Source organism: Eptatretus burgeri, chromosome 13, assembly GCF_056783735.1.
Source record: "Eptatretus burgeri isolate ZD-2024b chromosome 13, Ebu_testis_v1, whole genome shotgun sequence".
In the NCBI taxonomy this organism is placed as follows: Eukaryota; Metazoa; Chordata; class Myxini; order Myxiniformes; family Myxinidae; genus Eptatretus; species Eptatretus burgeri.
In genome coordinates, this window is record NC_140973.1 from 21465698 (window position 1) to 21487204 (window position 21507).

The 21507-nt window shown below is 43.6% G+C and overlaps 1 protein-coding gene across 3 annotated transcripts; it reads left to right on the forward strand.

Moving 5' to 3' along the window:
* Positions 1 to 1203: 1203 nt before the first annotated feature.
* LOC147014032 (homeobox protein SIX6-like) lies at positions 1204 to 18928 on the forward strand. Of its 3 annotated transcripts, none has more exons than XM_085851605.1 (2): positions 1204 to 2347; positions 18315 to 18928. In XM_085851605.1, the coding sequence occupies exons 1-2, from the start codon at positions 1770 to 1772 to the stop codon at positions 18505 to 18507; spliced, it is 771 nt and encodes a 256-aa protein (XP_085707731.1). In that variant the 5' UTR covers positions 1204 to 1769; the 3' UTR covers positions 18508 to 18928. The 3 variants fall into 3 exon arrangements, 1 of the variants encoding a protein (XP_085707731.1); XR_015050620.1 differs by lacking the exon at positions 1204 to 2347 and adding an exon at positions 10959 to 11131 and having other exon boundaries at positions 18315 to 18453; XR_015050621.1 differs by lacking the exon at positions 1204 to 2347 and adding an exon at positions 11149 to 11380 and having other exon boundaries at positions 18315 to 18450.
* Positions 18929 to 21507: the final 2579 nt, after the last annotated feature.

The following is a 21507-nucleotide window of genomic DNA, read 5'->3' on the forward strand; positions in this document are numbered from 1 at the left end:
GAAATGTTATATTCAACTCTTATAATGTTTGTTAATTATGAAATATTACATTCGTATCTTATAATGTTTGTTAACTATGAAAAGTTACATTCATATCTTTTCGTGTTTGTTAATTATGAAAAGTTACATTCATATCTTATAACGTCTCTGTTAATTATGAAAAGTTACATTCATATCCTATAATTTGTTATGAAAAATTACATTAATATCTTATAATGTCTGTTAATTATGAAAAATTACTTTGATATTGCATAATGTCTCAGTTCATTATAAAAATAAATTAAATTGATATGTCCTCATGCCCCTATTGTTTATGAAAAATTTAATTGATATCTCATAATGTCCTTGCTAATAATTAAAAACATTGGTGTTTCATAATGCCTCTTAATTATGAAAAATTACATCGATACGTCCCCATGTCCCTGTTCATTATGAAAAATTACATTGATATCTTAATGTCCCTGGTATTCCAATAAATTTGCATGATCTCCTAATGTCCTTGCAATTCAGATAAAATTGCATTGATATCTCTTAATGTCCTTGATATTTATGTCAAATTCTATGTTGTTGTCTTCTGATGCATAAAGTTGTCTTCCATGTAATATACAGAAATATTTACAAGTTCTTCCAATGACTCTTAGTTAATTCATAAATAATAAACCCCAAAAACACATTCCTGTTTTGTACTTTCATGCAATTCACAAAAATCCCATCTCATGTTTTTGTCCATCTCGTATAGAGCCATGAACTTCCCCACCCCACAACTCACCACTCCACGGCCACTCACCCCCCCCCCACCCCCCTCTCTCCATGAACCTCGCATGTCCCTCTCTACATCCATCGCTTCACGTCTGATAATCATCGAACTTCATGGCACCAATTCCAGCGTAATGACCTCCCTGGTTCGAAGCTTCTCGAATCACCACTTCTTTTTCGTACAAAAGCAGAATGTGGGAAAATGCATTCCAGAGGCAAATGCGCGAATTAAATTCCCCACCTTCGTCTTTTCAGCGACAAGCTGATTGACACGGTCTCCATGGCGGCCGAAACAAGGCGCCCACTGGGGCCGATAAAAAGCCCTCAATGACGGGCTACGTGTTGTACGAGCTTTGGCGTTAATACCGTAACGCCGACTGCCCAGAACTCCCATCAACCCCACAACCTCTCACCCACCCCCTCTCACCCACCCCCTCTCATCACCATCCCTCCACTCACCGCCTGCTGCATGCACAACCTCCATTATCCTCACCCTCCGAGCACGTTAATACACTGCAGCCTCCTTTTGCTCTCCCTTGTATCCTCCATCACACTCCAGTCCCAACACGATCTCCACCACCCCCCCATCCTCTCATCCCCACTCCCAAACACCCTCCCGTCCTTCCTTTCCTGCTCTTGCCACGAAGGTAAATATAACCAAAGGCAGATCTTCTCGTCACGAACTGCAGCACTGTATGTCCTTCCCGCACGTTTGGCCATGTGAACACGAATCAAGAGCCGTGATCCCTTTTGGCAGTGAGGCGCACAGTATAAACAGATGGCCGACGCAGGTACTCCAATCGAACCAGCATGGTAACCGCTCAAATCTTGGACGAAAAGCTCAAACAGCTCGGTCATTGATCGCTGAGTTAAGATTGTTGGAGTATTTCTATTGATTACTCAACAATCGTTCAACGGTCTATTCGTTTCGGGGACCAGGATTGCGTGCAGATCCTCCATATCACCAACCCGTGCATCATCCACATAACCTCTCAAGACATTCTACATGCACGATGTTCCACCTGCCGACCCTGAGCTTCAGCCCCGAACAGGTAGCCGGTGTGTGCGAAACGCTGGAGGAGAGCGGAGACGTGGAGCGACTTGCAAGGTTCCTGTGGTCTCTGCCTGCACCTGCCCCAGGGACCATGAGTGAAGTGCTTGCGCGCCACGAGTCAGTTCTTCGTGCACGGGCTATCGTTGCCTTTCACGCGGGTAACTTTGGAGACCTTTATGGTATCCTGGAGAGTCATCGCTTCGCCAAGGCATCACACGGCAAGCTCCAGGTTCTGTGGCTGGAGGCGCGCTACCAGGAGGCTGAACGCCTCCGCGGCCGACCCCTCGGACCCGTGGACAAGTACCGCGTGCGCAAGAAGTTTCCTCTGCCACGCACAATCTGGGACGGCGAGCAGAAGTCCCACTGTTTCAAAGAGCGCACCCGGAGCCTACTGCGGGAGTGGTACTTGCAGGACCCTTATCCAAACCCCGCAAAGAAGCGAGAGCTGGCACAGGCGACAGGGCTCACGACAACTCAGGTCGGAAACTGGTTCAAGAATCGACGGCAACGCGATCGAGCAGCTGCTTCCAAGAACAGGTAATGGTCTCGCGCCGGACAAAAACAAAAATAGTCATTGTGCTGAGCATGTACATGTACAAAAACAAAAATATACATGAAGATCGACCTGAGCCCAAATTGCTCTCCTTGGGAGACTGTCATCCTTAAAATGGTCCACAAGCACCACACTGTTTGGAGATACAGATGCGTCCAACTGGGATGCGGTGCAGTTCTGATGGCAGCTTTATTTGTGGGGCAAAACGAGACGTAAAAACACAATGGGACAATTTTCTTTATGTTGCCCCCCCTGCCCCCCCCCTGAAAAAACAATCTTCTTCAGGAATGACATTTTCACCACTAAAACCATGGATGTCTCATGAATTTGTCATAAGATATATTTTAATATTTTATAGGTCCTATTTGTCATGAGGTGAAAGACCTGATACATGCTCATCATATGCTCCACTTTGCAATATGTAATATAACAATGCAATGTAATGTTCTGTATATATTATATTATACAAAAATAAACAGGTCAAAAATGCACATCTTTTTAACATGTGCTGAAAATATAATATAAGCTTTTTAAACCTTGCACAAAGAAGATCTGTGTATACACATGAATGCATGAGGCATCCATTTGTACAACATACAGAAGGTAGGAAATTATGGTCCAAAACAAACCTTATTGTTATGTTTATACATATTACAGTTAATGTAAGCTTGGTGTTCTGTCCTATACACCAGCGACTGTCATGTTTACATACCCCACTGTCATGTCTAACTCCCAAAACTGTGACTGACCCTGTTGTACATTATGTACCACATTGTCATGTCTCAGACTAGTGTGAATGACCCTTTTGTACATTATGCATCCCATTGTTATGTCACCTGCTTGTGTGAAAGGCCCTCTTGTACATTACATACCCCATTATCGTGTCTCGTGCTATTGTGAATGACCCATTGTACATTACGTACGCCATTGTCATGTCTCCCAGTAATGGTAATGTACATGACCAGGTGCCAAGAAAGGTGGACACGCTTGACCTGTGCTTGGGAAATGTTACATCCACAGCATGTACATTGAATACAAAGCATTACATGCCATGAATTGTAAATGGACAATATTATCCAAACATACTCGACACTGAACTCGCATCACTGTGAGAACCAACAATAGTCCAAGAATTATCGGTGAAAATAAAATAAAATCGTTGGTGTTTCTTGGACAATTGTGAGGACAGCCTACTCGTTCTGAGAACTTTCTGAACAGCCCATGTGTACATATATTTTGAGGACTTTGTTATATCCGTGGACCGATGTATTGGACGATAACGATAAGCAAAACAAAAACACATCACATTGTTGTTAAAATGTAAAGGGAAAAGTTTAAATATATATATATATACATATATATATATATATATATATATATATATATATATATATATATATATATATATATAAACTTCTAATGAAAGGATAGGGACAAAGAAGTGTCTTCGCTCACATAAACAGAACATGTATGTGCACACTGTGGTGTACAGATTGTCTACTATGCTCTGTTCTATTAAGAGGAACGTAAAATGAAAGATAAATAAATCACGCAAATATAGAGCGTTATACATATCATGCGAACATAGTGTTATAAATACACAGATATAGTGTTAAAAACCACACATAGTTATAAATCACATGACTAAATGGCGTTTGAATCATGCAAATGTAGAGTGATAAACCACATGACAAGAGTGTGATCACGTGACTATGTAGCGTTGTAGATTGTGCGCTTCTCGTGCCATGTATCACACAAATATAGAGCGGTACATCCTGCAAGTATAGATTGTTATAAATGACAAATTATATTGTGTTATAAATCACAGAGATAGTGTTATAAATAACACAAATTGAGTGTTATAAAATCACACGAGCATGGAGTGTTATAAAAATCATGTGATTATAGTGTTTTATAACACGCATAAAAAGGGTCCGATTCTGAAAATTGGGTGTTATAAATCACAAAAATATAGAGTGGTATATATCACATGGATATAGAGTGAAATATCACAAGAATATAGTGTTACATGTCTCATGCAAATATAGTGTAATATACCACAGGAACGTAATGTGTTGTACATCATGTGAATTATAGTATTGTTTGTACAAAACGAAGAAAATGTTTCCCCTAAATGGTTTATTATTAGCATGTCGTAGTATTTTTTTCATGGGTGTGCAGTTTGTAAAGTGTTCATTCATCGGAAAAGGCTTCATTTTACAGCTCAATGACACACAGCACAATCGTTGAACAAAGTGAGTTCAGTTTGTAATCACCATGGGGTTTATGTCGTTCATTGCCTGAGGGTTCACGACTGTTAAAGCATAAAGAGGCAAAAAAGTAATAAAAATAATACATGTGGTGTTCTCAGATTTGGCGATTTTCGATTCCATTGCAGGATAAATACAAGAGTAACGAGATCTCGTGTATGTTTGTATATATGTGTGTATAAACTGTATATAATATATATATATATATATATATATATATATATATATATATATATATATATATATATATAACATATATGCAGCAACGTGTCCTTTCATTGGTTCGTAAAGAAATGGCCATAACTTGGAAAGCACTTGTCCGATTAATATCAAACCTTGAAAAGGCAATATACGTGGCAAGTTTCAATGAGATCGGACCAGTGATTGTCGAGAAACAGCGGTCACGCGCACGCACGCGCACGCACGCGCACGCACGCACACGCACGCACGCACGCATGCACACACACACACACACACACACACAGCTGGAATTATAGATAGATGTACAGTTAACTACTTTCTCTGCAGTGTGATGCCATTTTCTGGGAGGGGGGGTACCAAAAAACATCTAAAGGTACCAAAAAAAACACCTGTTGTTTAAATTTTGTCTCCCACTTGCTTATTTTCGATCGTAAGTTATCGAGTGTTTAAAATTGACTTCCTGGTTCGGAGCATTCCAGCTCACTCTGATGTTACCGAAATTTATGCACCGTCTAATATGAAAACGATCATAACTTGGGGCATTGTGTTTATCGATAAATGCGCATAAGAAATCGAGAAATTATTAGAATACACGAAGTCATCACTATCCGGAAGTCCGTACGTTGTAACCCGTATTGGGGAACGTGGCTGAGGTTCTCTTCCCCATCGGCCACGCCAATGCAGCAACGTGTCCTGTCATTGGTTGGTAAATAAATGCCCATAACTTGGGAAGCACTTGTCCAATTAATATCAACCCTTGAAAAGGCACATCCACAGGGCCCCAGCAATATATCTGGCAAGTTTCAATTAGATCGGATCAGTGGTTGTCAAGAAACAGCAAGATATTTCTGTTCGCATGGATCCGTTGTAAGGGTTTTGCCCTTTCGGGTAAAAAGCTCCAGAACGATATCCATCTTGTGGAGTAATGGGCCTCAGACTGGGGTTTTAAGCAATCGGGCAACAAGTCCAAGTTCATCATATTTTCTCGCAAGAAAAGGATTGAGGACATAGCGATGGTAGTTTATGGTACTTCCCTCAAACCATCTTCAGAAGTATCATTCTTTGGAGTCATCTTTGATAAGGGATTAACTTGGACTCCCCATGTTAAGATGCTGACTGGTAAATGTGCTAAAGGCATCAATTTATTACGTTGTCTTTCTGATACTGAGTGGGGAGCACATCGTGATAGTCTTCTCCTGTTATATAAAGCTATTGTTCGTAAACATCTGGATTATGGTGGCCTGGTCCTTGGGGATATGTCCATGAGCAATCGGAAAAAAACTGGAGATTGTCGAGTCTAAAGTCATCTGTATCTATTTAGGGGCTTTTACCAGCACTCCTGTTTCTGCCCTTCTGGTGGAAGCGGGCAAGATGCCCTTGTCTCTCCGCTGGGAATTTTTGAAAATGAAATATTGGGCTAGAACCACCTCATCCGTGGATAACCATCCTGGTAAAGCCTTATTTGCAAACTGCTGGGAATATCTAAATCTTGACGGGAACACCACTTCCCTGCATTTCAGCCTTTCATGTAAAATGACTGCTAAGGAAATGGGGTTAGATTCCCTTCCAATCAACCCCCATCATAAAATTTCTATTTGGACCCCTGGACCCTTGAACCCCCTCACCTCCATGTGGATCTCTGGGGAAAATCAGACACGGTTAATCCTGCGGCCGCATGCAATCAGGCTATTGAGTTTATCAATTCAATTTGGAGTCAATCATTGCACGTATATACAGATGGCTCCAAAGAACCTCCTCATGGAAGGACAGCTGCAGCAATATGCATCCCTGATTTCAGGGTGGTCAGGGGCATTTCGGCTAACGAATCATCTTTCGGTCTTCTCGGCTGAACTATTTGCCATAGTTCTGGCTCTAGAATGGATAATTGAGTTCAATCCCATCAGTGTGGTTATCTTCTCCGATTCACTTTCCGCATTAAAGACATTGGAATCCTTGCAGGTTGGTTGTAGGAATGACTTGGTGCTGGAAGTTTGGCATTTGGTTAATATTGCGAAGTGGAGGGGTCTGGTGGTCGACCTGTGCTGGATCCCTGCTCATGTCGGCATTGGGGGAAATGAGACGTGTGATCTAGCGGCTTAGCATGCCCTTAAACTGGAGATTTTCACCCAAATCCCCCTAGGACCATCGGAAATTATTTGTCTGGCCAAGGACCAGATCGAGAAAAAATGGCAATTTCAGTGGGACTCCAGCATGAATGGAAGATTCTGTCACACGGTGCATCCGGATGTGGTACCTCCACAGTTAAACTTCCCATACTTTCCCGGAGAGACCAGGTGGTTCTTGGCAGGCTAAGAGTTGGGCACTGCCACCTAAATTCATACCTGTATAAAATTGGGTGCCAGCCTATGGGGTTTTGTGAGACGTCCAGGAAACTCGAAGATCTAAATCATTTGTTCCTAAATTGCTCTCTTGATGATGGACCCAGGTAGCATCTTGTGCATAAAGTAGGAGTAATGGGGATCAAGGTGTTGGATCTACCAGGAGTGTTGAGGCTGATTAACCAGAAGCACCACCCTCAACTCTGTAAGCTGGAACTAAAATTCCTGAAGGAGTGTGGGAAATCCATTTAAATTTCTTAACACTTGATGGGCTAATAAACAATTTCGATCATGTTCAGGTGTGTGGCGTGTATAGAGCCTGCCGGCTCTGAAAGCGCCATTTAAATTCTAAAAAGACGAAGAAGAAGAAGATCATTGGTTAGATATTTATTGGTATACCATCCTGATGAGGGCAAAATAAGCCTGATATCCAAAATCGGTGGTTTCGTTTGATACTTAACTGATGATGACCATGTAATCTTTGTCTCTTTAACAGTCACCAGGCCGAACCCTCTGTACTGTGTTGAAGGTGACGCTTCGGTGTGGACTGTGTCCAACGGAGATCAGCGGAGTGCTCGTCATACTCTTTATGTTTTGATGTATGTGTATGTTTGTATGTGTATGTTTGTATGTATGTATATATATATATATATATATATATATATATATATATATATATATATGTATATATATTAGTGGTTTTGCTACCACATTGTGTAAGCATGCGAACCGTGTTTCCTCATTGTCTCGGGTTGCTCACTTGAATTTTCATTTATATATTTTCTTTTTTTTTCATCTATTTATATTTTCATATATGAATGTTGTATGCCAATTCTGTGATTTTCCCAGTGTATTGGCTTCAATGCCCGTTGGCACACAAAATTACCGTGCTTCCCCATTGTCTCGGGTAGCTCACCTGCATTTTTTTTCTTTTTGTTTGTCTTTTCTTTTATTTACTTTTTAAAATATGAATGTTGTACTACGATTCTATGATGTGTTCCGGTGTACCGGTTTTGATATTCATTGGCACGAAAAATTCAGCTTTCCACCTCACCTGGAAGGCCCCCCTCTTTCATATCAGTCAGTCTGTCAATCAGTCAGTGGTTAGGAAGAGCTTTATATATCTATATTAATTAATGTGTGTGTGTGCATGCGTGTTGTTCATAAATAATCTCTCTATCTCTCATCCTTGCTCTACCCCCTCCCAATGCAGTGCAGCACCCTGCTCCCACACCTCCTCTCACTTTTCCCTCCCCTCTCTCTGTCTGTCTGTCTGTCTATGTCTCTGGACATAGCTGAACGGTGGTTATGTCTGAACGGTGTTTGTCTCCGGATGTGTCCAAGTGGTGTTTGTCTCCGAACACGTCTGGGCGGTAATTCATGCTCCACAGCATGTCTGGCTTCCCTTCCTCTCACCTCACACTGTCTTCTGTCTTCTGTCTTCTCTCTTCTTCTCTCTTCTTCTCTCTTCTTCTCTCTTCTTCTCTCTTCTTCTCTCTTCTTCTGTCTTCTTCTCTCTTCTTCTCTCTTCTTCTCTCTTCTTCTCTCTTCTTCTCTCTTCTTCTCTCTTCTTCTCTCTTCCTCTCTCTTCCCCTCTCTCTCTCTCTCTCTCTCTCTCTCTCTCTCTCTCTCTCTCTCTCTCTCTCTCTCTCTCTCTCTTTTTCTCCCTCCCCCCTTCTCCCCCTCTTTTGTATTCTCATCAGCGAAGCGACAGGTGGTATTTGCTAAAAAAAAAAATTCCACGAACGCCATGGACACTATTAAACACTAAAGCAATCATTTTGTTCACTATGCTTTGTGATGTCATAAGAGAACAAACAAGCATTCCTCACGTAAACTTGACGAGCTGTTATAAAGTCTACTCACAGACCATTGTGATGGAGTACAACTGAGCTGCTGTCACTCTGCTGGGAAGAACAGGGAAAGGTGAGCAAGACAATTAGCTTCGAGTGTTGCTGTTCTGCATTCAAAATGCACAACTCAAACTCTCGCACACCACCACACTCAGCCTCATGGTTTATGAACCTCGAAACCTTGCAGACCATGATGCTCAACCTGATGTATTACGAGCCTCGAACACCATGCTCAACCTGAAGATTTATGAACCTCGAACTCTCACATACCATCACTGTCAACCTGATGTATTATAAACCTCAAACACCACACTTAACCTGATTGTTTGTGAACCTCGAACACCACACTCAACCTGACTTATTACGAGCCTCGAACACCATCATGCTCACCTGATGGTTTACGATCCTTGAAACCTCTCATACCACCATGCTTAACCTGATGTATTACGAGCCTCAACCACCACGTTCAACCTGATGTATTATGAGCCTTGAAGACCACCACGCTCAACCTGATGATTTACGAATTGATTGGTGCAAGTGGGAGGAACAATTATTGAATAAAAAGTTTTCTAAGGCTATAATTGAAAGTTATTTGCTATTATTACTATTGTATTATTATTACTGCTATGAGATTTGTTTCTATAAATCAGTATTTTATTTCAGAGACATCTTATTAACACACTGCACTATAGCTCATTATCTTCTCTGAGTTTCTGTTGTGGGTTCGATTTACAACCCAACCGGATCAGGCCAAAATTGCCAAAATTGCCGTTGCCAGCGATGGATGGGGTGGCGGAGGGGCAGGGGGGTCATATTTATTGTAAAATATAGTATTTCCTTGATGAGGGGAAATGACAAAACACCATTCAGCCGAAAGTCTTGGTGGAAAAAGGAAATAGACGAGAATAATGCGCCTGACACGCCATCGGCATGCGCGCGCGCGCACACACACACACACACACCACTCACTCTGAGGTCTCCATCAGGTTTTTAAGCATTATGAATCATGCCTGTATGCTATTGCACAATTGTAGCTTAATGTTACAAGCAGCTTTGATTATATCAATCAGTTCGTTTCTTATTCATTCTGTGGTACCTACTCTTGTAATTTGACCAAATACATGACACAAGCAAAATGCTAAAGGTAAACTGTGTGCTTCTTATTTCAGGGCAGGTGTTCCTTTGAGGCCGAAAGCAGGAAGCTCGGATGATTGACAGGTGTACCTTTAAAGAGTAGAATGATTGTGATATCATTGATACACACAAGGAACTTTAACCCAGGTGGAGGCCATCTGACGCATCATACCTGTACTACAGTACCTCAACTACCTTCTTCGCTCTTATATGAGCCTCGACAATGTATATAAATTTTAATTTTTTTTTTAAACCTCAACACCCCATTTATCCAATCTATAGTTTACCAACTCCTGAGGACAGAGGAGAAGAACAGTGTGAGACAGGAGGAGCATCACTATATGATATTGTTATGGAAATGACTCCTCGGGGTTAACATTGCCTCGTATAGTTTAGTTATCACCATGGTGAATGTGATAGAATAATCGTGAAGTAATTAATCGTGATATTAGATATGCGCCATTTTATGTAATAGAAAACGACATCCACCCTTCCTAATGTGTGTCTAAAAACCACCAACCCTGTGAGCCTATATTTTATGTTCTACTTTTTGTAATCTGTCTTTTATATCTCTTTGAAATATCTAGCAGGCCTTGAGGCGCTAGTTTGGGTGGGAAATGTCATTGTGCCACACCGTCCCCTGGAGCGCCTGGATGACAGGACGCAGGGGGCGGTCCATCCATCGCAAACACTCACGGCATAATGATGAGTGAGAGGGAAGGGGCGCAGTGCGTCATGAGTGAAATGGGGGGGGGGGGGCTCGTGGCTATAAAGGTGGGTGCGCCGGGTGGAATCCAGTAAATGTCCAGGGAACGCTTCACCGGAGGCTGCGTTATTAGCTTGAGCTGCTTCATCAGAGCCATGTCCCCTCTGCTTGAGCCTGGTCATGGGATGCAGCGGACTGTTACCTCCAGCACAGCCAAGACCTGTGGCTTTGCCATTCTGCGGTGTCCTGCTGGTCATCGCTGGGGGTATTTTCTGTCTTGTAAATCCCTCTGTCTTTCTATTATGTTATGAATGGGGACCAATAAGATAGTTATTTAAGGATTTCCCATTCATTCGCTGGTTCATGGGTGCGTATTGGGAGTTGGGAGAGGGCTTGTTTGTTGATTCATTGTTGATTGATCCTTGTATTTCCTTCCCCCATGTACCATTGTTATTGTTCGATATACCAGGACTCAGGGTGAATTTGAACCACGGTGATTGTCATTACAATTTAGGTGAGTACGTGAAGGATTAATTGGGAATCGCAACGAATGCTGTATATCTATACTAGATCGTGCCATGCACCTCACCGGCTTTCTCGGCCGTTAAATAGAGACAAGACGCCCAGCACCAATAGCATAACTCATCAGCTGATTTGACGGTCCCACTGGCACGTTATCAGAGTGGAAAGATCCATTATCAGGTCCAAGATGGCCAAACCAACTGACCATTGCGCCGCAGCAGTTGACGCGACCCACTGAGATTCGTGCAGGGACACCAGGATGACCTGCGGCTACAACAATATACACAGGGTCTCCATAAAGTTCCTTTGCAACTTTGAACTTTGATAACTTTTAGTGTGCACATGATAGAAACAAATTTTCAATGGTGCATGAAAGCATAATTCAAAAAGTTTTTACCCAATCTAGTTAAAAATTCTAGCCTTCAACATAACCAACATCTTTCCAAATTCATCGTTCAATCTGATTATCCAACTTGTTGGGTACCGATCATGGTGGCCTAGTAAAAGCCAAAAAGACGTCTAAATGACAGATTACAGAGGGAAACATGGTGAAAATGGAGTCAGAAGGATTAATAATTTTCTAAACATACATAGGACTGGGTAGACATCATTTAATGATAACATAAGTTATGCATATCTCATATCACAATTAATTACTTTACACTTATGCGAGAGATTCACTTTAAGCAAATAACTACACTATATTAAGTATTTTTCTAACATCAAATATTAAGCATTTTTAACTGATGAGGAGCCATTTTTACAACAATATATAATATACTGTATACTGTGAGAAGTAGCAGGAACTCCACACGATGGGTAGGGTGCCTCATTTGCATAAAGTATATAATGGGAAGAAATTAAATGAGTTACGGATGTAGCTTCTGGACGATCTTTATGGAAATAAGCCTTCTTCTTGGTCTTCCTCAACGAGAACGAACGTACAAGGTAAAGGTCTGTTCACTTTCCTTGTGAACCAACGGCCATCCATATCTAGTGCCCAACTGTGAATGCGAACATCCTCCTCCAGTTTGGTTACCTTTTTTTTTTAAAGGCGGTTAGTGGCAGGAATTGCACTCTGGCCAACGTAAAACACCTCATTCCGCAAAACCTATAAATGCAAAGAAAACTGAAAACCCACTCTGTGGGAGTCCCTCCTGTGCTGCTACCCTTCAAAGGGCAGCTCGCCAGATGACAGGATTGGGGCAAAGCCTTCGGGACCCCCACTCTTTGAAAGGAGGAAAAGGATGGGGATAAACTTCCTGTGTCAGACTGCGGTGGTGTGTGGTGTTGAGGTGCTGAGGTGTCGTTCACCAGACGGCGGTCTCCTTGGGTTAACCTGAGGCGGTCCCTTCGGGTGGGTGCCTGGAATGCCCTATCCCTAAGAGAGGATGATCACCTGTCTTTGTTATCATCTGAGCTCCAGCATTTGAACATCGGTATTGCAACACTCTCCGAGGTACGGAGACCAAATCGTGGTGAGATCATGGCGGGTGGTTTCACCTATTATTTGTCTGGTCACTCTGATGGTTACCGTGCCCAAGAAGGTGCTTAAGCTGTGTCCAATAAGCTGACTCAGATGATAATTGAGGTGACTCAAGGTCAAACTTCTAAAATCATCAATGTCAATCTGAGAAATAATCAATTTTCATCTGATTGATCTGAGCTTTCATTAAGATTGTCAATTTTAAACTTAATGAAATTGACAATTAGATGTATCCATGGCAACCTTTGTAGAGGGCGTGGATTTTTCAAGTATCATGCTCTGCACAACATCTTTTTCTTGTTTGTGTGAATGTTTGTTCATTTATGCATTTACACCCTGCAGGAACCAGTGCAACCAATCTTTGCATGGCCTCTTCTTTCAGGCAGAGGAAGGCGGAGGGATATGTTTGGATAAAAAAAAGAAAATCAGATAATTGGCCTTCAGGCCTCAATTGGGTCTTGTTCTTATACACTGCCTTCACATAACTAGAGAGGGATTCACATAACTGGTACGCAAGTACTCATGCACCGTAAAAAAATAAAAAAACAATCTAAATGCAAACTTTAAAGGTGATCAGAAATCTCAAAAGCGGACTACCACAACAGAGGCTTTTGATGGGAGGTTTTCTGAGCTCGTGTCGGTAAGATTCTTCCATGATAATTCTGATATACAGTACTGTATTGTAATTTCGAAATTTAAGTGCACAAAATTAGGTTTATAAATTACACTGAACAACAAAAAATTTTTACTGGAGATGTGTAAAGTGATTTAGACTAATTTGGGTACGCTGATTTCAAAAATCATAACCGTTTTGCTGTATCACGTCAGGATTTTCAGTAACAGAAATATTCCCATTGCCTAGAAGTCAGGATTTCAATGAAATTTACAAATTTTCATTTATTCATTTATTTCATCATGAATGCTTCAAAATTATAGAAATTACAGAAAAACTCCACTAGAATGTAATTAAAAATGCTTTAGGCATTTGGCTTTGCGTTTGTGCTGCTCTGTGTCAGTTTCACGATGCAGGAACCAGCAGAAATCGCCCATCATGTTCGGGTTGTGCCGCCCTTGGTAACGCGTCTCCATGAGTGAAATCTCTTGGTGGAATCGCTCGCCGTGCTCGTCCGAGACTGCTCCCAAGTTGTCAGGGAAGAAGTTCAGGTGCTGGTGTAGGAAATGGATTTTCAGGGACATCCTGGAGCCAAGTTTCCTGAAGGACTCCAGCAGCTGCTGCCCTATTTCTTCATAGTTGTCCGCGCGCTCGTTCCCCAATAAGTTGTCCGTCACAGCTTTGAAGCTCCTCCACGCTGCCAGCTCTTTGGGGTTTAGAGTTGTCGGAAAAGTTTCGTCCTTCATAATCTGTCAGATTTGCGGTCCAACAAAGACACCAGCCTTGATCTTGGCCTCCGACAAGGTGTTGCCAAACTTTTCCTTGAGGTATAAAAACCCACGCCCATTCAGATCCATTGCCCGTACAAAACTTTTCATCAAGCCGAGCTTTATGTGGAGTGGTGGAAGGAAAACCTTGGCTGGGTCGACAAGGGCGACATGCTTCACGTTGTGTCGACCAGGTACATGCTCTTTTCGCTCTTCCCAATCTTTCTTCGTCCAGTGATTCTTATCGTCCCTGCTATCCCAGAGACAAAGGAAGCACATGTATTTCGTGTAGCCTGACTGCAGCCCTAACAACAGCGCCACCACTTTCAAGTCTCCGCAGATGTGCCAGTTGAAGTCATTGTACTTGATGGAATCAAGCAGCTGCCGCATAGTCTCATAGGTCTCTGTCATGCCGAACGCGTGAGCCAGTGGGACTGATGGGTTCTCGTTGCCATTGTGGAGCAAAACAGCCTTCAAGCTGTTCTTCCCCGAGTCGATGAAGAGGCGCCAGTCTGCAGGATCGTGATCACACCCAAGTTCTTTCAACAGACCGTTGATGTCACTGCAGAATGTCATCGTGTCTTCCATCTCAAAGAACTCAGCCATGTCTCTGTGACGTGCTCTGAACAAGGATATCTTGGTGTTAGGTTCAAGTAGATTCCACTGCTGCAGCCTTGATCCAAGCAGCTCTGCCTTCGCCTTTGACAGCGAGAGATCTCTTACAAGATCATTTAAGTCTCCCTGGTTCAGAAGGTGTGATTCTTGAGTGTCGGGTTCAAAAGGTTCATCATCACCATCCTCTTCACCACTGCTTACAGCTATGTTCTGATCAGCTGGAGGTGTTGGAACGGGGTTCTCGTCATCATGAGGCACAGGTTTACGAGCAGAGACACAGTCAGCGTACTTGATGTGACCTTTATTCTTCTTGTTGAAGCCGGCGATGCTTGTGCAGCAGAAATAACAATCATCATGATGATTCTGCGGCTCACGCCATATCATGGGCACCGCAAATGGCATGCTCGCGCGCTTGCCCACCAACCACTGAGTCAAGGTTGTGTGACAGCTTGTGCAGCAGATGTGTGGTGCTCAGCTCTGTTCTTGGTTCCCCACCTTACACCCGAAGTAGTGAAAGTAGGCGGCCTTCATTTTCACTGCTTTAGATATACTTCGCTGTTGATCTTTTTTGGTATACCGACCACAGACATAACAGAAGTTGTCAGGATGATTGGTACAGGAACGCCTACTCATCTTTATCTGAAAGAAAGAAATATAACACAAGTTAACAACAATTGTACGAAATAGACATGTTAAAGACATATGTAAATTTCATTGAAATCCTGACTTCTAGGCAATGGGAATATTTCTGTTCCTGAAAATCCTGACGTGATACAGCAAAACGGTTATGATTTTTGAAATCAGCGTACCCAAATTAGTCTTAATCACTTTACACATCTCCAGCAAAAATTTTTTTTTGAAATTTGTTGTTCAGTGTTATAACAAGTCTGGAGATGGCAATGGTTCACGAGCAATGTACACGGTTCGCCTTTTTTTATTTTTTGACCTTCGAGGGGACGCCACGGGCAAACTGGCGGGAATCGGGAAAAATGCAAATGATGAAAGTTGTAGTACTCGAAGAGCACGACTTGCATACCAACTTTCATTCGAAACAGTTGAAAACCCCAGGAGCTCGATGCCCAATTTATTGATTTTTTTGACATTTTCTAAGTTCGTGACCTTGTGACCTTGACCTTGGGACGAAAATGAAAAAAAAAAGAGCTCCGTGGGGCTATGCAGGTGCCATTGGGCTAACCAAATACCGAAACCCCTGCGAGATTCGACAAACCCCTCGGAGAAGAAAATTTTTTATGTCAAATTTCGCAATTTTCTAAGTTTGTGACCTTGTGACCTTGACCTTGGGACGAAACTGAAAAATCACGCTCCGTGGGGCTATGCAGGTGCCATTCGGCTAACCAAATACCGAAACCCCTGTCAGATTAGACAAACCCCCCAAGGAGAAGATGCAAATTGAAATCGGCTTCCCCTAAAAACACGTGTTTTTTGGGCGTGGTTCCACCCATAATGGGCGCATCATGCCCATTTTCAGGAAAACACAACTAGATCATGATATAAACCTCCCACCAAAATTTTAACAGGATCGGATCAAAACCCACGGAGCTATGCTTGGGATAGACAGACAGACAGACACACACACACAACAATAACGAATATAGTGGTCACTTATTTTTTTCGTGAACCAAAAGATCAAATGCAGGTGAGCGAGCCGAGACGATGGGGAAGTACGGGTCGTATGCTTACACAATGTGTAAGCACACCCCGCCAATATATATATATATATATATATATATATATATATATATATATATATATATATATATATATATATATATATATATATATACATATATATACTGTGTGTGTCTGTCTGTCTGTGCGTGTCTGTCTGTGCGTGTCTGTCTGTGCGTGTCTGTCTGTGCGTGTCTGTCTGTGCGTGTCTGTCTGTGCGTGTCTGTCTGTGCGTGTCTGTCTGTGCGTGTCTGTCTGTGCGTGTCTGTCTGTGCGTGCGTGCGTGCGTCTGTCTGTCTGTCTGTGCGTGCTTGCGTGTCTGTCCGTGCGTGCGTGCGTGTCTGTCCGTGCGTGCGTGCGTGTCTGTCTGTGCGTGCGTGTCTGCCTGTGCGTGCGTGCGTGTCTGTGCGTGCGTGTGTCTGTCTGTGCGTGCGTGCGTATCTGTGCGTGCGTGTCTGTCTGTGCGTGCGTGTTTGTGCGTGCATGTCTGTCTGTGCGTGCGTGCGTGTGTCTGTCTGTGCGTGCGTGCCTGTGCGTGCGTGCCTGTCTGTGCGTGCGTGCGTGCGTGCGTCTGTCTGTGCGTGCGTGCGTGTCTATCTGTGTGTGCATGCGTCTGTCTGTCTGTGCGTGTCTGTCTGTCTGTCTGTGCGTGCGTGCGTGTCTGTCTGTGCGTACGTGTCTGTCTGTGCGTGCGTGCGTGTCTGTGCGTGCGTGCGTGTCTGTCTGTCTGTGCGTGCGTGGCGTGTCTGTCTGTGCGTCTGTCTGTCTGTGCGTGCGTGTCTGTCTGTCCGTGTGTGTGTGCCTGTCTGTCTGTCTGTGCGTGCCTGTCTGTCTGTCTGTGCGTGCGTGCATGTGTGCATGTCTGTCTGTCTGTCTGTGCGTGCGTGTCTGTCTGTCTGTCTGTGCGTGCGTGCGTGTCTGTCTGTGCGTGCCTGTATGTCTGTCTGTCTGTCTGTGCGTGCGTGCATGTCTGTCTGTGCGTGCATGTCTGTCTGTGCGTGCGTGCCTGTCTGTCTGTCTGTCTGTCTGTGCGTGCGTGCGTGTCTGTCTGTGCGTGCGTGTCTGTCTGTCTGTGCGTGCGTGTCTGTCTGTGCGTGTGTGTCTGTCTGTGCGTGTGTGTGTCTGTCTGTGCGTGTGTGTGTCTGTCTGTGCGTGCGTGTGTCTGTCTGTGCGTGTGTGTGTCTGTCTGTGCGTGTGTGTGTCTGTCTGTGCGTGTGTGTGTCTGTGTGCGTGTGTGTGTCTGTCTCTGTCTGTCTGTCTGTGCGTGTGTGTGTCTGTCTGTCTGTCTGTGCGTGTGTGTCTGTCTGTCTGTGCGTGTGTGTCTGTCTGTCTGTGCGTGTGTGTCTGTCTGTCTGTCTGTCTGTGCGTGTGTGTCTGTCTGTCTGTCTGTCTGTGCGTGTGTGTCTGTCTGTCTGTACGTGTCTGTGTGTGTGCGTGTCTGTGTGTGTGCGCGTGTCTGTGTGTGTGAGTGTCTGTGTGTGTGCGTGTCTGTGTGTGTGCGTGTCTGTGCGTGTGCGTGTCTGTGTGTGTGTCTGTGTGTGTGCGTGTCTGTGTGTGTGTGCGTGTGTGTCTGTCTGTGCGTGTGTGCGTGTGTGTCTGTGCGTGTGCGTGCGTGTGTGTTGGTGTAAACGTGGACCAAAATGCTTTTGCAAAATGACTAACTTTTTATCTCAGATCATGTTTAATGTGCTCACACTAAAACACAAAAGTCTTCATTGCACCAACCCCTCCTCTTCCCCTGCATTGTTTTCTCCAGGCTCCTCCAGTCACAGTCCCCCGTCCCATCTTACCCATCGAGCTGCAGCCCTGCAGCCTCCCCACTCACCCTGTGGAGCCCCGCAGGAAGCGGCTGCAGCAGCGGATCCGAAGCTCGTGCCGCGAGGCCAGGACCGGCATCCATGGCCGAGTCGAGCGACAGTGAATGTGATGTGGGTTTTGGTGACTACTAGGGAGACTACTTCTCTTCTCCTCTCCTCTCCCCTCCCCTCCCCCGACTCAGCGATTCACTCTGCTCAAGGATTAACTAATTCACATTTCATTTAGTCCCACTTTAAATAGGCAGTGGACATTTTGTGACACCTGATCACTGGATGTGAAAGGAAAAGTTTGACGTCAGGACGCATGTTACGTTCTGTTTACCAAAAGTTTCATTCCTCGAGGGTTCGGTCGTCTTTCACATCCCAAGTGGAGCAAGAGACAGCCTGCATTTAAAAAAATTAAATAATAAAAAACCCTTTAATTACTTTCTTCTTCTTCTGCATCTTCTTCTTAGACAATACATCATCTTGACATTGCTGTGTACAAATGTAGAATTTGACTTTTGTCCCCGTTTCATGCTCCGATAAGCAGTTAATACGTTTTATCAATTTATGGCTGGAGAGAGAGAAAGAGAGAAAGAGAGAAAGAGAGAAAGAGAGAAAGAGAGAAAGAGAGAAAGAGAGAAAGAGAGAAAGAGAGAAAGAGAGAAAGAGAGAAAGAGAGAAAGAGAGAAAGAGAGAAAGAGAGAAAGAGAGAAAGAGAGAGAGAGAGAGAGAGAGAGAGAGAGAGAGAGAGAGAGAGAGAGAGAGAGAGAGAGAGAGAGAGAGAGAGAGAGAGAGAGAGAGAGAGAGAGAGAGAGAGAGAGAGAGAGAGAGAGAGAGAGAGAGAGAGAGAGAGAGAGAGAGAGAGAGAGAGAGAGAGAGAGAGAGAGAGAAAAGGGTGAGTTTTAAGGGGGGGGGTCAGTGGGGGGTACGAGAGACTGTTCTTATAATGAAATGCAAGATCTTAATAACATACAGGTAAATCCACTTTGGTCACGTTTTAACCACCTTTGAAAACAAAACTGGCCCTAAAAATGTATTGCATTAGATGGGTGGCCACATGAACAGAGGTTTTACTGTATTTTCCCAGCCATTTGGTAAGTTGTACTATATAAACTCATTGACACGATTGCAATGGAGATGATTCTCTTTTTGCAGATTATGGGATGGAAAGATGGATGGAATGAACAGAATGCGTTGATGGAGGTACACTAACCGCCGTAGGAACCGACAAGCTGATGTTTCAGGCATTAACTATATTTTGCTCCGGCGAAGGTCTTCATTCACAGCTTGATGGAGCACTGCACTCCTCTTTGGGATGGTGCCCCTGCCTCTGACATTGCCCATGGAAAGCAAGGCCCTCAAAATCATTGAGAATTCCTGCGACAAAGCTCAGTGTCTCGGCCAGTTACTCTCACATCATAGACAGGTTGGTGGCCTCTGTATTCCACTGCCTCCTTTTTGTTATTGCAGATATATATATATATATATATATATATATATATATATATATATATATATATATATATATATATATATATATATATATATATATATATATATATATATATATATATATATCTCTCTCTCTGTTCTGTCCCTTACAGGTTTCTGCCGGGAGCACACAGTCAGCCAGTAACGCTCTTCTTGTTGAACTCCAAAAATCTAGGTTCACTGCTCACCTCCATTCATTTGTTCCTCTGTTTTTCTTACCTGTGGAACCAACTTCCCCAATATGTTCCGTCCCATTCTTCCCTTCAGGGCTTTAAGACAGCTGTTCACCATAACCTCAGGTCATCCCCCTTACATACCCATGATCTCTTCCACCCCAAATTACCCCATTCCCAAGCACTACCTTTTTCCAAGTTGTGATTTTTGCCCCCCCCCCGCCTCCCCCACATCTTTTTGATTGTTAGTTTGACACTTGGTTTGTTCCTTTTGTGCTTCATCCCCACTTTCCCCTTGCTCTTCTTGCAGTGTTTCATTCATAAAAAATGTTCACCCACATGTGTCCTTCTCCCCCTTTCATTGATCTAACTCTCACCTCTACTCTGTTGTTGGGGTTTCATTCTTTCCATTTTGTTTCATTCTGCTCGAGCTCTTCCATGAGCCTCAATCATGTATACAAAAGGAGGATTCAAGGACTTCCCATGGTGGTCACCATAACTGGATCAAAGTGATTTTGATTCCCTCCATTGTTCTACCTGTCCACTGATACACAATAAGACAGGTTCTTCGTTCCACTATGGGATGGAAATTCTAACGCAGTGTAACCACAATTCCCCCATTGTTTTTCATTTCCCCCATTGTGGTGGGATTGCTTCCACGTAGCCCTGACTGTGTATGGAATCGAGAGTTCCCCTCATCAACCCTTTAACCAACACTTGTGAGGCTCTTTCAAAGATGCCTAATGTTAAATAAAATATAGTGTTGCAAAAAATGTACTTTTTGATCGAACTTTCCTTTGAAAAAAAAGATATATCTATTGATCAGTGATTGAAAACGAATAATAATGCTGTTCAGTTCTTCCCATGTTGTTGTTCGTCTTTCGGCTGCTCCCGTTAGGGGTCGCCACAGCGGATCATCCGTTATGATCCGCATTCTGATTTGGCACAGGTTTTACGCCGGATGCCCTTCCTCATGCAACCCTGGTCACCTCTTATGACACAGGGATAAAGATTGGGTTTCGCCATGATTCCGGGCTGCTCTACACCCTCTCATAGCGCGTAGCAGAGCTCCCGTCCTCAAGCGATCCTCCAACCCAAGCCTCCGAGTAGCTGGATTACAGGTGCACGCCATTACACCCGGTTCAGTTCTTCCCATGTATGCACCCAATAAGACCCACATTCTTTTAGAGTCAGCAAGGGGAAGGTGTTTTTGCTTCAAGTCTTTCACGAATCAAATCCGATGTTCGACTGAAGGTTATTTGGGCAGGAATTTGTAACTTGTTCAGTGGCTGTAATGACTCGCCCACACTTCTTGAAAGCCATCCGAGGATTTTCAACATGGACCCAACTACTGTAGGCAGATGGGGCACCCACCAGATGGACAGCACACACTGAGGCCTCGCCCTGACTGTGAAACACCAGGATGACAGTTGATAGCTGGGTCGGAATTCAAACCCAGACTTGACATCTGAGAAACGAGTGT